This window comes from Tupaia chinensis, unplaced genomic scaffold (genome assembly GCF_000334495.1).
Source record: "Tupaia chinensis unplaced genomic scaffold, TupChi_1.0 Scaffold144255_1, whole genome shotgun sequence".
Classification (NCBI taxonomy): domain Eukaryota; kingdom Metazoa; phylum Chordata; class Mammalia; order Scandentia; family Tupaiidae; genus Tupaia; species Tupaia belangeri.
Window position 1 is genome coordinate 6,930,937 of NW_006204113.1, and position 17,368 is coordinate 6,948,304.

Consider the following 17,368-nt stretch of genomic DNA (forward strand, 5'->3'; position numbering starts at 1 on the left):
CACACTTTGTGAGAACCAATGGAAAGGAGCCTGAGCTACTGGAACCTATTTCCTATGAATTCATGGCATGATGAAAAAATATATATATCAATACCCCTCCCGTTTCTCTCTTTATTAGTAGTTAGCATTGATTTATCACACGTTATATGTATTTACTTAGAATTATCTCACTTTAATCCTGACAAATACATGAGGAAAATATTCTTTTTATTTATTTATTTTTTTTTGAGAGGTTTTTGCTATAGGGCACATGTGCTTGCCAGAAAGACACAGAGAGACAGAGACAGAAAGCTAAAAATCATTGCTCGCCACCCCCCACCCCCACCCTGCCAGAGGAGATGGCCATGCTGTAATCCCTTCTCCTTCATTCTCCTCTTGGGATCTTGGGCATGGACGCACACGTGCCTAGAGTGAGTTTAAGCCACTGGGTCCAGGACTCGAACTGTGGTCAACCACATGGGAGTCCAGTGACATAGCCATTATGCCAACTGCTGGTCCCTGTGAGGAAGATATTATTATGGTGACTATTTTATTGAAGACTGTAAGGCTTAAATAAATTAAGTAAATAATTCAGTGTTATCCTCCCTTAAACAAGATTCTAGCATAGGCATTCTAACTCATGAGCTCTCATTCTTAAACACTAAATGCCATTTCTTATTGACTAAAGGCAACATTTGAAAGAGGTCTACGATTGAATGAGCAAGGGTAATCATACACGAAGACATGGTACAAACCCAGAGGCCTTTGATTTTGAAGGCTAAATGAGGTCTGATCACTAGGGCCAATTCAATTTCTTTTAATATAATTCTAAAGTAGAAAGCTATTATTATGAGAATGTTCCCCCTCTTTTTCACTTTCATTCACAGCAATCTCTTGCCCTCTGCCATCGTAAGAATTCATAGTGGAAATCCAGAGAAGTGACTCAATCTCCGTTGTTCAAAGACAGAGGAGCTGTTGTCCATAGAGACAGGATATTATCAAGATAAGAAAGACAGGAATCAATGATGGCTATTAGTGGTGAAGGTCATACAAAAGCAATGGGCTTACACTGTAGCAGGGGAAATTTAACTTAATTTATAGGGAAAACTTGCTAATCATAGGAAGGAATTAAGAAGTAGAGGAAGGTGCAAGGGGGTTGGAAAACAGCACTCATGGAGAGAACATTAACAGGAGAGGGAAAATAAACAGATAAAACACCAGGACTCTCAAGTAGAATAAAATATCCCCTTTGCTAGTATTCCTAGTACTTGCACTCAAAATAGCTTGTGGGATGTGATAGTAGGAAGGGTTTCCTGCCACTTCTCCCTGTTCCTTTCTCAAAGCTCACATGGTTCTGCTGGTGAGTAGAGAGCTCAGAACCAGTAAAGACTGACTGGGAAGATAGGGGAGAGTATAAAGAGAGAATAAAATCCACATTCCAAAGAAAAAGACATTCTGGAGTCTGATTCCCACCTTCTGAAAGGTGTGGAGAGTCTGCCAACCTCAGCCATCTAGGGCAGCCTCTCCCCATGAAAGCAGTCCTGTCATGCCTTCTTTGCTTGCATTCTTTTGCTCATTTGAGTCTCACTACTCTTAGAACAACATGTGGACTTAATAAACAGCCTAGTATATAAAAAAATGTCTTTTACTGATCTATAATTTTCTTGTGTTCCATATATATCTTCGTGGTTAGAATTCTAACCTTTTCATGTCAGAGGGAAAGACAGAGGTCACCTATTATGGCTCCCTAACATAGCAAATGAAGCCTATTCAAGATGTGTCCCAATCTACGCAAGTTTATGGGTTTATGTGTGTGCATGAACAGGCATGTGTGTCAGTATCATGTATGTGTGTGTGTGTGTTTGCATGTATACATGAATTTCTTCTGCTCCATATACTGTGTTTACAAAGTAAATAGAAGCATGTTAAAGACAGACACATGGCCCTTGAGAAACTTACAACAGGACAGGGAAATGAGGAAATAAAAAGATATATATGGAGAACATACTAAGTGCTAAGTTACTTAATAATTATTGTAAAATGTCATTTTAATTGTCCAAATAAGATTTTTTAGAAGGAAACAGAAGCTTGGGCAGGTCAAATACTTTATTGGAATCATCCAATTAGTAAATATGGAAGCTAGGATTTAAACCTAGATATCTGACTTGAAACCTACATGACTATCTAACAGAGTTATGATGCATCACATTTTATTTGTGATTTAATCACATGCAAATTCAGAGGAGAAAGAAATGTATCTTGCCAAGAAAAGCAGGAAGAACCAAATAAAGCTCCATGATAGAAGTCAATGTTAGTATACAACCATAAAGGTCAATTGTGATTAATTCTAAAGGCCAGGATTCTCACACATCATCTTTATATTAAAGACTAAAACTGAACTGGCCCATATTAGAGGCAAAACATCAATCATTGCTAAAATAAATAAGAACAGTTCATCCTATGTAGAGGCATGTATGAAAAATCATAGGTATAAGAAGTATCCACAAGTCCATAGACTAATTAGTGCTTAGAATTTAACTGGTCTTTTACGATTTAGCATTCAGAATTTGGGGAGGGGGGCATCTTAAAAAGTACACTGAGGCCCAGGCTGTCAAGAACCTAGTTAAGTTATTATTCTTTTCAATTTTACCTTGTAAGCAATGAGGAATGGGATGAAGAGGTGGTTAGAGAAACATAAGATTCCTTAGGCAACAGTACATATGATGCAGGGAGGTAAATAGGGAGGTTTTGTCACTATCTCTAAATGGAGAGGGGAGAGGCAGAATCAGTGTGATGCTAAGGAGAATTTTTTAAAAAGTGAGCAACAATAATATCATGAACTGATGGGACATAGAAATCCAAAGGTTTAAGAGGTAGAAGAGCAGAGTTGAATATGACGCTCAAGTACAACTGCAGGGAGCAGATGGTGCTACAGTGGTAAAATGTGACACTCTGCAAGGCAATCACACATGAAAAGGTTCCAGTTCAAGTCTGGAGATGTCTCTGAGTACCCTGGGCACATGCTTGCCCAAGATCTGGGGCTAGGGTGGATAGCAGTGTCAAGGCCATGTGGAAGATGCTCTCTCTTTCTCTCTCTCTCTTTCTTTCTCCCTTGCTCACTCTCTGTTTCTCTCATGCAGGAAGAAATGAGTAAAACTTTTTAAGTGCTAAAACCAAGATATAAGGAACATAGAAATATGGAAATCGTTTTTGTTTCTTAAGCTGATTCTGAATGATAAGATATTCTACTGCCACCTCAACATAAAATTGAAAGTGAGTGATGGTTTTCATTTAGAAGTTCTTTGTAGACAATGACCTGCTTCTTAGCTTTGAGCTAAGACAGAGGCAGAGTAATCTGAAAAAAAAAAAAAAAAGTCGGACACCCTTTCCCCTATGTTACCAACATATGTGGTTATTTTGATAATTTTAAAAAATATAACATCATTAACTCTATCTTGTTTCTAGTTTGCAAGACCTATGAAAGGAACAACACAGAGGCCAAGTCTCTTGTTATTGAATCCATTAAATCCATCTAATAAAAAGGAAAGAGTTACAACCATTTCATGCCACATCTTCTAAGTCCACTTGGTGTGGGTGGCTTAGAAGTCTCAGAGGTGCTCTTTTAAATAGCTGGTATATGTAAAAGAGGATAAAAGAAAAGTCATGGTGATCTGGTGTATATAAAATAAACAACTAGGGATGGACAGTGGCACAGTAATAAGGTTCAATGCTTTGTAAGGCTGACTCACATGCGAAGGTTGCCAGTTCACATCTGGAGACCTACCTGAGTACCCCAGGCATGTGAGTGCCTGTGATGGGGGCTGGCTGAAATTGGAGGTAGACTGTGGTGTCAAGACCCTGTTGTGGGTTCTGTCTCTTAGTCTGTCTCTCTTTCTGTCCTTCTTGCTCATGAAAGAAATAAATTCTAAAAACTAAAATAAATAAATAAATAATTGACTAGCATATGACTACAAAGAATAAAAACCTCTAAAATTGGCTCCACAGCAATACTGAACAGGATTCAAGAACAAATTGTAGTGAAGTGAGAAAGAGAGATCAATTATTCTGTATTCTGGGGTGCTTTTTTGATCATAACAATTATGTTACCAAAAGTGTGAGACTGCCTATTTAATGTAAGAATTGATTCCTGTATTGGATGAGAGAACCCGGGTAGTGACAACTGGCTAGGAATACAGACAAATGTGACTATAATGAGTATCTGTAAGACCCAATGCATGTGGGAAATATCTGCCAATGTAGGAGTTCTATGTAAGAATCTAGTGGTTGAAGAAGCCAGATCCCAGTGACCAAACATGCTTTGAATCCTGGCCCTGGCATGGGCACATGTGCAAGTGTGTATGCCCAAATCGCCAACAGGATGGAGAAATGAAGGGATTGCAGCATGACCATGCCCCATTAGGGAGTGCTTTATCCCTCTGTCTGTGTCTCTCTGATTCTCTCTGGCTAGCACATGCAATTATAATAGGAATAAAGGAAGAAGAAGAAGTGGGCTCAGGCAGGCTTTATTGCACCATAGCAAAGTGAGCATTGTAAAAGTACATTGGAGATGGAATTACAACAGTGTTTACTTAGCACAGGCTCTTTGGTGCCTACTTTCCCAGGCATACCTGAGTTTAAATTCTATCACTATTTAAACTCTATCACTATTATTGATTGAGTTGTAGGAGAAGTCATGACATGCTTCTGACAACACAATATGGGAAAAGTACTTAAACTCTATAGAAATTTGTTCACATATTTATTTATCTTCTCCTTCATTTCTCATATGAAAAGGAAGATTAAAATATTTGTTGATAATGGGCACCTCTTGTTGATACCTTCCCATTATCCTTTCCCTTTCTTTTGGCACAAATACCTCAGTCTTTTTGAGGGATCTGGTCATATCATTTACTAAAGTCAATTCTTTCCCCAGGTCTATCTATGGGCATTACCCAACAGAGTCCATATTATTCAATTCCAAGAGTTCTGCTAGACCAAACAAGAAGGTTTTTGCCTTCCCACCCCCACCCCAGCTAGTATGGGAAGATACTAGCTGCTAGGGGGGCATCGTGAAAAGTATGCCCGAGAGAGAAACTAGCCCAGAGGAGTGTAGAGCTGAGTGATGGTAAGAGATCAAAATCTAATGCCTTTAATAAGCCTCTGGATCTAGAGGAATCTAGATAAAGTTAAACCTTCTGATTTTCCAGACCTATGAGATAACATGTTTTTTAAAATGTTTTTTTTTTTCTTAGAAAAGGTTGCAGTTTTTCTATCATGTATTTTTTAAAGTTTATTTATTTATGAGCGAGGAAGAAAGGGAGACAGATTATGAGGCAGCACCGCCAACAGGTTTTTGGCACTGCAGTACACCCTCATGTTCACCTAAGCCTCAGATCATGGGCACACAGGAACCATGCTTCCTCAGGGAGGTTTCCAGACATGAACTGGCAACCTTCCCATGTGGGAATGCCTTGCAGAGCATCGTGTTTTACCATTGCACCACAGTCTGACCCTTATGTCACATTTGTTGAAAAAGTCCTGATCAATAAACAATTTCACATCACAGATTTGAGGATTAATTTAAACAATGCATGACTAATATTTAGCACAGTGCTTGCCACAACAGTAAGTGCTCAACCAATAGGACTTGTGGCCAAAGATGAGCAGTGGGAAGTCATTTGCATTGACTGACATTACACTATGGGAAAGAATGAGACTGCATATACATATCCGAACACACTTAGTATGGAGCTGTAAGCATTTCTTTGTTTCTCTGCTATACAATAGAACTGTCATATGGCTCTTCAGAAACATCTCTGAAAGAGAGCTGGCATTTCAAAATCATAAAGGTTCATTGTTCAACCAACTTATAATTTTCCAAGTATGAAATGGTCACAGAAAACATGTAATCACCATTCAGCTCTTCCTGTTTTCAGCCAGCCCCCTCTATGTTAGACCAACAGAATCAATAAGGTGACTCTGAACTTATTTTTAATTAAGCGAAACAACCCCAACCCATGATTGCCTTGTCTTTCACATACTTATTAGATTGCTGAATATTTTATAAGAAGAACTGCTTTCCATTGCTTTATGCTAGCTTGACTCAGATTCAGATACATCACATTCATCAACCTCTAATAGAGAGTTTGGCTTTTGGCAGGAGCTTCACTTACTGAAGACATCTGAGTACCATCTGGCCCTCCAACTCCATGTTCTTCTTCAATGTCAAAAGCAATACTTGGCTTTTAGTTACTGAACTATTAAAATGATTTTAAATTTTAGGCAGACTTTTTTCACTGTTTTTGTTTTTCTTTGTTTTTCTTTTCCTTAAGGGATGGAGATAATAAATATGTCTTGAATTGGGGGCTGTTATTTGCCACTGCAAGCAAGGGCCATGAAGCTAAACAGAACAAGTTTCAAAGTGTGATTGCTGCATATTACATGTATTATGGTGGATATTACATCATTTGTCTGTTTCATCAAAATCATATAATTACTACCTCACAATATGGTTACTAGAAGCAAAAGGCATGATTTGTTGCATCCAGACCATAATAGTTACTCAACATACATATAAATTCCCTTATGGAACTTTGTCTTGCTGACACTCAATTCTCCCATCTCTACTTTTTCACTGAGAGCCCCTCTTCCTTTCTTACGATAATAAAATCTGTTTTCTCACTCTTTCTTTTTCTTTTTAGGAATCACATCGTCTCCTCCTTGACCCACAAAGTTTGACTGAGTCTCAACCCTGTCTCTATTTCAGTTCTCAGCGTGGATATGCATCTGAGCTCCATGAGCAATACATCATCTCATATGTCCTACATCCAAACCAGGCCTCTCAGACTCAGTCCCTCAAACTACAAGGAAAGAGACAGACTGTTTTGATTGGACTTCTAGGTTGTTAAGAATGTAAGCCTAAAGCTGCTAGTGGCCATCACTGCCACAAAGTAGAGAAAGTCAATCTGAGAATGAAACCAAACAGGGAGAAATGAAACTAATAGACATAGAGGGTCAGCCATTATTAATGGTATTATTACTGTTAGTCAGCGGGCACTTGATAGAATTCTTAGGTGCCAGACATGTAACAAATTTACAAAAGCATCTCATTCAATAAAGATGATACTGATATTAATTATTTTACAGTGGAAGAAACTTATGCATGTAGAAGTTTCATAGCTTCTCCATGATCATGTAGTAAATTGCAAAGACAGACTTCACATTTCAGGGTTTCTGTGCCCCTTAACCTGCAGGCTGCACTGTCTCTCAGGGGAATTGATTTCTGACCCAGGAACGAGTACGACCCCTATCACTGTCAGTTAAATAAAAAGGACCTATTTTCTACTAATGATAATATTGTGCCAAGATATGTTTATGTAATGCCTTATGTATGTAAATCAGTTTGGGAAGCAAAAAAACTCCTTGGAGGAAAGTTCATATCTATGGTAGTTACAGCAACCACAGTGAGAGTGTAAGAATAAGCTGTTACATTCCATAATTATTTTACAATTGCCAGTGATTATTTCCAGAGGTGGCATGACTACCGCCACCCAAAATTAAGATTAATCTCCAGTGAGCTAAGTGATGAGGAAAAGATATAAATTCATCTTCATTTTGTGTCTATGGAAAATGCTATGCTATTACCCAGGGTCACTTAATTCAATTTAGCACTAGAGAAATCCCTCTCTATCCCATCTGCACTCTCATAGCCAGGCTCCAAGCAAAAATGATTAGAGGGGGTTTCTTTTAATTAAGCTTGCTGAATAATCCTAGACAGCCCTCTAGTTCCTATGTGATTTGAAGCAACTGGTTTCCAAGAAGGAGTCTAATAAATGTGCTTTAATTCATAAATGTCCACTAGCTTTAGGAAGTTGTTCAAAGTCAGAAAACTCTGAACATGTGGGCAGAGACCAAGAGATTTTCATCAATAGCCATGGCACTGCACTATTGACAAGACTTCATGCCTTTTCTGGAAAAACCAAACATGTTTAATAAACTCATGGGGGTCATTTGCCATGTCTATTTGGAAAGATACACACGAAGGCACTGTGGCCAAAAGAGCTTTTTGTTTTCACCACTCATTTGCCTGAGGGGGCTAGATTTCCAGGCTCCCAGCTTCAGCCTAGAAAAGGCCGAGGGGCAGAGGCAACAGTGGCCTTTGATTTAGTAGAGCTCAAGTTCTGGACACAGCTTGCATTTGAATCCTGGCTCTGGCATTTTCCAGCTATGTGATCTTGACTAAATTACTTAACCTCTCTGGGCCATAGGTTTCCCATCTGTTAAGGATAATAATAAAAAGCTTACTTGAAGAGGTTGTTATGAGGCTTATATAGCTTAAATTTAAATTGTGCTTATCAAACTGCAGGGCTTGAATGAGAAGATGTATTTTTCTTTTTTCTGTTCCCAAAGGCAAAAGGAGAAGGTTTTATTTATCTTACTTAACAGATTAATTATAATTCATATACAATAATGTGCAATGTTTTAATGAAGATACTCATTTTATGACATTTGGTTTCTGACGCTTTCCTAATCAAGCTTTCAGGCAGAGAGCCCTCCCTCAAGGCATAAAAATTAGAAGGTGCTGCAATTAGAACCCACCAAAGTAATGAAAAAGTTGCTTCTTACAATGAGATAAGTGAGACCTCCAGTGAGCATCATGTACCACTCACCTGGAAAATAGTCTCTCCTCAGCCTTTTTTCCCCTTGTCCATCCTTTCAGTCAATTCTTTTGTTTTTATTGGTTGAAATAAACTTTTGCGGATATTTGTAGTCACAAGGAATCAGAGCACGAGGAAAGCTCTTTCCTTTATACTTTCTCATTGGCAAGGCATCAATTCCATTTCCATGATAAAGTAGGAGGATCACATTCATTTATTTCACTCTGTCATTGATTTATTTTCTGAGTTATTTCTATACATAGCTAACACCAAGAAAATAAAAGAACAACAACGACGAAAAAAAAAGAAACCCAGAAACATAGGACACATGGATGGACACCTTCTTCCCCAAATGGACTTTCTAAGTTATAAACAAAATGTGTGGAGCTGAAAGAGTCTCATGAATATGGAACAAAATAAATATGAGAGGGAGAAGAAAATGCTGATTAAAGAAAGGAGACATAGTAAGAGTCAGAGTTGAATTTCTGGAGATGGGAGAGGTCGATGTGGACCCTGAAAGCAAGGCTCGGGGCAGTCCTCAGCAAGACCAGCACCTGGAGAGAGGTGAATGAGCTTCCATGCAATGGAAACCTTTAGTGATAAATGCCTCATTACAATAGGGGGGAACTGGTATTATCATTACATATAGAAGATTCCCTACGTCATCTGTGAGCCAGTGTGTTGGCAAATGATTTGTATCGAACTTTTCCAAGCACTTTTACTAACTTTTCAAGAGTTTTCTCCAAAGTAGCTCTCTAGCTTTCAATTCTCACAGGGGATTTAGGGCAGTATTTAAAATTCCTCTTAGTCAGGAATTCCTATAAAAGAGAGTTTTAGAGTGGAAGTGGGGAGCTAGTATATATCTTGTGATCTTGTGTATGTGTGTGTGTGTGTGTGTGTATGTGTGTGTGTGTGTGTAAGTCTAAAGACTGATGAGAGGCAGTATTATTTCAGGAGGAGTCAAGGGGAGATACTTCTTTCACCCTCATTGTAGAGAATTAATTGGCTTTGAAAATAGTTCATCGTCCCAATGATTCTGAATGATATGAAAAAGGGACACTTATCCTCTTGTCTGAGCTAGTTCCTATGACACTATTTATAATGCAACAACCTGAAAGCAAGTGAAATGTCTTTTCCTTGGGCAGATCAGATAAACTAGAGTAAGGTAGAATCACATCTTTTGGCAGAAGTTAGGATGTAAATTCAAAACGCATTGATAAGTAACATCAAAATTACACTAAAATGTTCCATATTTTGTTTTTATTTTGCCAGGACACTCAAAAGCCAAAATTAACTGCTGTTATTTCCCTTCTTTTCAACTTTAGCCAACCCAGTCTCATGAATGGAGGTCACTTCTAGTTTAATTAAGACCATTAAAAAAAAATGTTATTTTTTTGGTTTCCCTTTGTCTCCTTTCTCTTGCGCCTTCTCTCTCTGTTTCTTCCTCTCACGTAGTTTTCTTTTCCTATACACATATTCTGCCAATGTTTTTAGTATTTTTATGTTAAATAAGCATAAGACTTCCAATCTACATTCTTAGAGTAAAATGATACGTAGCCATTCAAAAAGTGATAATATATGTATAGTTAACCTCATTCCCAAAACAGCAAGGCATAGAACAGTGTGCATAGCTAACATTTATGCAAATACAAATTATCTCTATCTTCATATGTTATGAACCGAATGTTTGTGTCTCACCCAAAATTCAGATATTGAAGTCCTAACCCCCAATGTTGTGATGGTATTCGGAGACAGAAATTTTGAGAGTTAGTTAGTTTAGAGGAGGTTGTGATATAGGACTAGTGTCTATAAGAACATAAAAAGAAACTGGAGCTCTCTCTCCACCATGTAAGGACACATTCAAAAGGTGGCCATAAATCATACGCAGAAGTCCTTACCAGGAACCAAATCTGCTGGGTCCTTGGCCTTGGACTGCCCAGCCTCCAGAACTGTGAGCGCTAAACATCTGCTGTTTACGCCACTCAATCCATGGTATTTCATTATAGCAGGCTGGGAAAACTAAGAAAATACATACTTTTTTTTTTTTTTAAGGTTTTGCCTTAGGGCACATGGACTTACTAGAGAGAGACAGAGAGATAGAGAGAAGGAAAGTGAGAAATCATCTCACTGGGGGATGGACATGCTGCAATCCCTTCTTCTGCATTCAGTTTTTGAGATTTTAGGCATGTTCGCACACACACCCAGAATGATTTTCAAGCTGCCGGGTCGGGACTTGAACCATGGTCAGCCATATGGGTGTCCAGTACCTTAACACCATGCCATATGCTAGCCCAGAAAAATGTATACATTTTCTATATGTGTTTGATAATTCACTGAATATTTCTAGAAGGATAAGTAAGAAACTAGGAAAACTGTGTACCACATGACAAGAAGAAAATCAAGGAAACTTGCCATAAGGAATTGGTGAAATATTTACTTTAGACTAAATATGATTTACTTAGTTATATTGTGAAAATTTTAATTTGAATATGTAATAAATGTTTATATAATGCTTTTAATAATAAAAATCAATATAAAAGTTTTTAGAAAATCCATCTTTCAGGTTCTATCCAAAGATAACAATGCAACACCTTCAAAGTGCCTGCTGTTCATTAATCTCAATGATTCATTTTGTATTTTTATTTTTAAGAAATTTATGGGGGCCAGCAGGTGGAGTGGTGATTAGGGCACTGGACTCCCACATAACTGACCATGGTTCAAGTCTTGGACCTGATGGCTTGCTTTCTCGCTTTCCTCTCTCTGTCTATCTGTATTTCTCTGGTGAATGCACTTGCCCTATAGCAAACTGAATAATAATAATAATAATAATAACAATAATGCTACATAAAATTAAATAAAAATAATTTTTTATAAAAAAATTGTAATACAAATTTTAATCTTTCTTTAGAATGTTTACTACTCCAATGTCACAACTTGCTCTACAGGGATGTGGGTATATTCCAGAAAGAACAAACCTCGTGTGCATAAGATTGAGATGCCCATGTTCATTTACCAGGTGATAACTTTATGTGCTACAAGATAAAGTGAGACTTACCAGTAGAACCTGTTTGGTACGACCCCTTCCTGGATAAGCTGCCACCTCCTCCCAAATTCAGCAGAACTGTATAACTGTAGAGAAGAGAAATGACTCAGCACCATGGCCCTATGGTACATTGAAGGCACAAACATCAGTTCGTTGGACATTGGATTAGTAATAATAATACCTACCATTAATGGAACACCTGCCAAAAGCCAGGTGAAGGAGCCATACACATTATCTCTATTCCTAACATACATTCTGTAAGGCAGATATTAGTAAACTCATTTTACAGTTGAGGAAACAAAGGCTCAAAAAAGATCAACTGGGACCAGCAGTTGGCATAGTGGCTATGTTGCTGGACTCTCAGGAAGTTGATCACAGTTCGAGTCCTGGATCCGGTGGCTTAAACTCACGCCAGGCGCATGTACGTGCACGCCCAAGATCCTGAGAGGAGAATGAAGGAGAATGGAAGAGAAGGGATTGTGGTGTGGCCATCCCCCCCGGGAATGATTTCTTGCTTTTGATCTATCTGTCTCTCTCTGTTTTTCTGGCAAGCACACGTGCCCTATAGGAAAAACCTCTCAAAAAAAAAAAAAGATCAACTGATTTGTTGGAAATCACATGCCAAGTCAATAGAAGAACAAACTGGAATTCACACTTCGATCTGCCTGTTGACGAAGTCAGCTGTACTGCTTGACTTAGCAAGTGTAGAGCATTGTGGGGAATACAAAGAAGTACACAATCTGGACTTGGCTCTAGAAGAGCACACAGTATAAACTGAACATCACTAGAATAATGAGAAATACATGAAGTAACAGGACTCAGGATTCAATAAGGAATGCTTCACAGATGTTGTGAAGAATCAGTTGGGACCTGAACAAAGGACAGAATTCAAATGAACAAAGATGGCGTTACTCACAATGGGAATAATATGTCAAACTGACGAGATGGTCAGGGACAGGGTGTGAATAAGCCTGGCTTTTCAAAATAAGTATGGATGAATATGTTGTTGGCACATGGAACAGTTATAAATGACAAGTTAAGGAGAAAAGAATTGAACCTGCAGGGGTAGCAGGTGTTGTGGTAGTTAATGTGCTAGACTCCCACAAGGCCAACTGCAGTTCAAGTCCTGGACTTGGTGGCTTGCTTTTTTACTCTCTCTCTCTGGTGAGTACACATGACCTACAGTACATTTAAAGATAATAATAAATGAAATTAAGCAAGAATTACTGAGGGATCAGCAGTTAGCGTAATGGCTATGTCGCTGGACTCCCATGTAGTCGACTGTGGTTGGCATCCAGGACCCGGTGGCTTAAAACTCACGCCACGCAGGTGTGCGTGCATGCCCAAGATCCGAAGAGGAGAATGAAGGAGAAGAGACTGTGGAGTGGCCATTCCCCCTGGGGGGTGATTTCTCGCTTTCTGTCTCTCTCTCTCTCTGTCTGGCGAGCGCATGCGCCCTATAGAAAAAATCTCTAAAAAAATTATTGAAAAAAAAGGGAATTAAACCTGCAATAAATAAGCAACCAGTATTGGTCTTTGACACATTAAGCAGAGAGGAATTTCAGAAAATAAAACAGCAGTACACACTGACGAAGCATGTGGTATCATCCAAGTGTTTCACATGTGTTTTTGTGCTCAATCTACACACCATCCTTATGATATATAAAGTTATTATGGCCATTTTACATATGTTTACACAGCTGGTAAGATTTAAGATCCATTTGCAACATCACTTCAGTACTGTTCAAATGCTTCTGCATAGTATCACTGCTCCTGAGATGGGGACTGATCCTCTGCATACCCCACCCCCAAAATGTCTTCTCCATGACCTGTTCTCATTGCTCCTTGTTATCCCTCCTTCTCTCTATAGTCTTTACACCACCACGGGATCCTCTTCTGTCTCCAAAAGTATCCTCTTATGGAAGTCCAGAGAATCCTGTTGCCATAGATACTCTGGTTATCATGGACTTTGGCTGCTGATGTAAAAAATATAGTTTGAAAACGTCCTTTCCTCTATAAGCCTTTCCTGAAATCCACCTGCACTTCGATCTTATACCGTTGCATTTACTAACTCCCACAGTGGATGGATGGTGAGTCACACTGCACTGAGCACCACTGCTGCCCAGCCTTGTCCTCTCTCCCAGCCCCAATACCCAAGGAAGGCTCAAATGACTCACCAAGGTTACAGATGCACCAGGTATGTGGAACAACTCAGCTCAAGTGAGTACATTTATTGACCCTTGAAAGAACTTGCTACAACACTATGTCCACTGGATCAAAACACAATGAGAAACTAAAAAAGGCTGACCTATCTGATTACAAAACAAGCACCTCAACTAGCTTCAACTACAGGGAATTTGGACATCTGACCAAGGAGAATCTGTGGCTTTTTATAAATATTTATTTATTTAATTTCTGTCTTTGCCCATGAAGTTTTGGAAAGAAAGCTTTCCTGGGTACGTTTATTATTCAGTATATTTTAAGAGTGGAAATGAGAGATGAGAAGGCTTCTATGAAGCTTTCTTCATAGAAATAAAAAGAGGTAAGATGGCACTCTCTTTAACTCAGAAGTCAAGCAGCCAGCATATACATATTCTGCTGCTTCTTCCCCAGCACATCCTGAACACCTTGCATATGTTTTGGTAAAGAATTGTTTATTTAATTTTATTTATTTTGATTTTTAAAATTTGACCAGAGAGAGAGAAAGAGAAAGAGAAAGAAAGGAAAGCTGTTGGATCCAGGACTCGAACCATAGTTGGACATGTGAGAGTCCAGCACCTTAACTACCACACTACCTGCCAGCCCCAACACCATGCATTTTAATACACAGGTTTGTATAATACCAGAAAGCCCCCAAGTCAGGAGTGTCTGCATCTCCTCATCCTAGCCTTTTTAAAATTAGTGCTGCATTATTTACTATATGTTTAAAAGCATTTACAGCAATGCCAGAGTCTATATAAATGTATGTTATATAAATGTATGTTAATATAAATGTATATTATGTTGTTTGGAGAGGTTTTTGCTATAGGGCATGTGGGCTTGCCAGACAGACAGAGACAGAGAGACAGAAACTGAGAAATCACTCCCCAGGGGGCTGGACCGGCCACTCCCCAGGGGGATGGCCACGCCACAATCCCTTCTCCTCCATTCTCCTCTCGGGATCTTGGGCACACACACATGTGTGCCCTGCCTGAGTTTAAAGCCACTGGGTCCGGGACGCGAACCGTGGTCGACTACATGTGAGTCCAGCGACATAGCCATTTTACGCTAACTGCTGGTCCCACGATACGTAATTTTCATAAACTTTTTGAAGACTTCCTTCTCAAATAGCCTACAAGAATCATGCATAAACTCTAAAGATCCCTAGGGTTATACCAAGGATTACTTATCCCACATTTACAGAGAATTATCTCTATGAGGAATTGTTGGGTGTCAGCACCGGTGCTGTGTTTTTTTTTTTTTTTTTTCCCTTTGTCTTTTTAAATTTATCCCCTAAGTTTGAATTGGAGACTATATATCACTCAGGTATGCCCCAAGATACTTGTTTAATCTTCAAAGGATTGCTTTATTTGTGAGCATCTAGAGGCCCCGCAAACAGTTCAGTTCAGTGACATCCTATTCAGTTTTATTTCTCAGAAGTTTCTTTCAGTCTTGGTGGACTGTCCTTCTCACCTTTTTACACACATCTGGGCATATTCCCCCTTCCTGGGCTTTCACTGATGCTTCCCACTCTGCAGAAGTGGATTCAAAACTTGGCTTACTCAATGGTAGTCTTTTTTTTTTTTAGAGGTTTTGGCTATAGGGCGCGTGCACTCGCCAGACAGAGAGAGAGACAAAGAGACAGAAAGTGAGAAATCAACCCAGGGAGGATGGCCACACTGCAATCCCTTCTCCTCCATTCTCCTCTCAAGATCTTGGGCATGCACGCACATGTGTCCGGAGTGAGTTTTAAGCCACCAGGTCCAGGACGCGAACCACGGTCAACTACATGGGAGTCCAGCGACATAGCCATTACGCTAACTGCTGGTCCCAATGGTAGTCTTTTTAAAAGTGATATCAAATACTATCTTCTCTATGAGCCCTCCCCTACCTGCTAAGATTTCCACTGTTCTCATCTCCAAAGAGCGCCGTAGCAGCAGCAGATGCTATCATACTGCAGGCCAGCTATTTATATTTAGCATTCTTAGTAGGCTTTTAAGAGAGCCTTCTAAGGATGCAAGTCAGAAATTCCCTCCTAACTAAAAATCACTCTGAAAGAGCCGAGACCAGATTGCAAAGCACTGAGATGTTATGGCTCCTGCCCTGCATTTATAGGTATCTAGAACGTAATACATGATCAAGGATAAAAGCACTGATTTTGCACCATGCAAATCCCGTGGTTAAAAATATACTCAGTAAACAAACTAGGTTTGCCATGTGATAGACAAAGACAATTTATCAAAGGAATACATTTTGTCCCATGGATCCATAGCTCAAGGTCTATCTATACCTTTAAGAAAAATCTGTAAATATCAGTACATTTGAAGCTCCCAAAGATCCGAAAGAGGATCTTACATAGTCATCCTTAGACAAAGCTGCTCCATGTTCTCCACCTACGACTCCAAACGTTTTCTCCCTCAGAAGTTAACTGTCCAGCCTGGTGTTATACCAAGAAAAGGAGAAAACAACAACTCTCAGCCATTCAAGTTAATGTGTTAATTAAACCTACAGAGTCTGACAGAAAAGTTCTTCTCCACAAAGAATGGAATGATTTCAAAGCATTTTACCCAATGACTGAATCAGCTGCCAGTGAAAGGCTTTTGTGTAGAATGAGTCAATGTCCTTTAAAAAAATTCATAGTGTTGGCAGCACCTAAATAAGATTTATTTCTCTCCCTGTCTGTCTCCAACTCCAAGGTTTCTTTCAACTGTCAGAACACGGAACTGAGAACTATCATTACTATCTGTCACATCACAGGAAGCAGCAGCAGCTTTCTCCAGCAATACGAGGCCTAGAGAAAGAGAAAGACTAAGGAAAGGAAGAAAGAGCTTTTGGGTTAGTTTTAGGAAGACAATGTTCATCTACTAATCCTCTGTCATGCACTCCAAAATGCCATTCATACAGAGTGTTTGCTCTTGTTTTGCTGACATTGGTACAAAATATTGGAAAAGAATTGAAGAAGCAGAAATTTTAGAAAGAGATCAGAAAAAACATTCGGGGTAAGTAAAAATGCAAGGCAGAAAATTCTTGTTTAGAATCATTCTTCAATATCTGAAAGCACTTCCCTGCCTTAGTAACTATAACTTAATGAGCATAAACCTAACACTTGCCTATGTTCAATGTCCATTAGCAGCCTCAGGGCCTAATCCTCCACACTGTCATGCTGATCTGGGGCTGTCAACACATCTCCTTCGTACCAGTTCCTCTCCTAAAGGGTTTTTTTTCTTTCTTTCTTTCTCTTTTTTAACCTCTCTTACATTGGCTTGTTTTCTTGCCATCTGTCTTGTCTGCTATAAGAAGAATGAAGATAAAAATACACCTCATTGCAAAGGATGCAATTGCAAGGGTTAGTTACACTGTAAGCTTTTAATCAACTGTCAGGTATCTCTAGTACCAACCTTTGAAAGTCTTTTTTGAAATTATTTTATTGAACTTTATTTATTTTTATTTATCTTAATTTGACCAGAGAGGGACAGAGTGAGAGAGAGAG

At 39.0% G+C, this 17,368-nt stretch overlaps 1 protein-coding gene across 1 annotated transcript in view; it reads right to left on the bottom strand.

The window, feature by feature from the left end:
- The window catches only part of SORCS1 (sortilin related VPS10 domain containing receptor 1), a 652,766-nt gene that overhangs the window by 221,825 nt on the left and 413,573 nt on the right, over positions 1–17,368 (bottom strand). Inside the window, 1 exon segment of the mRNA XM_006166423.2 lies at positions 11,692–11,765. Within this exon segment, the coding sequence (XP_006166485.1) occupies positions 11,692–11,765 (74 nt within the window).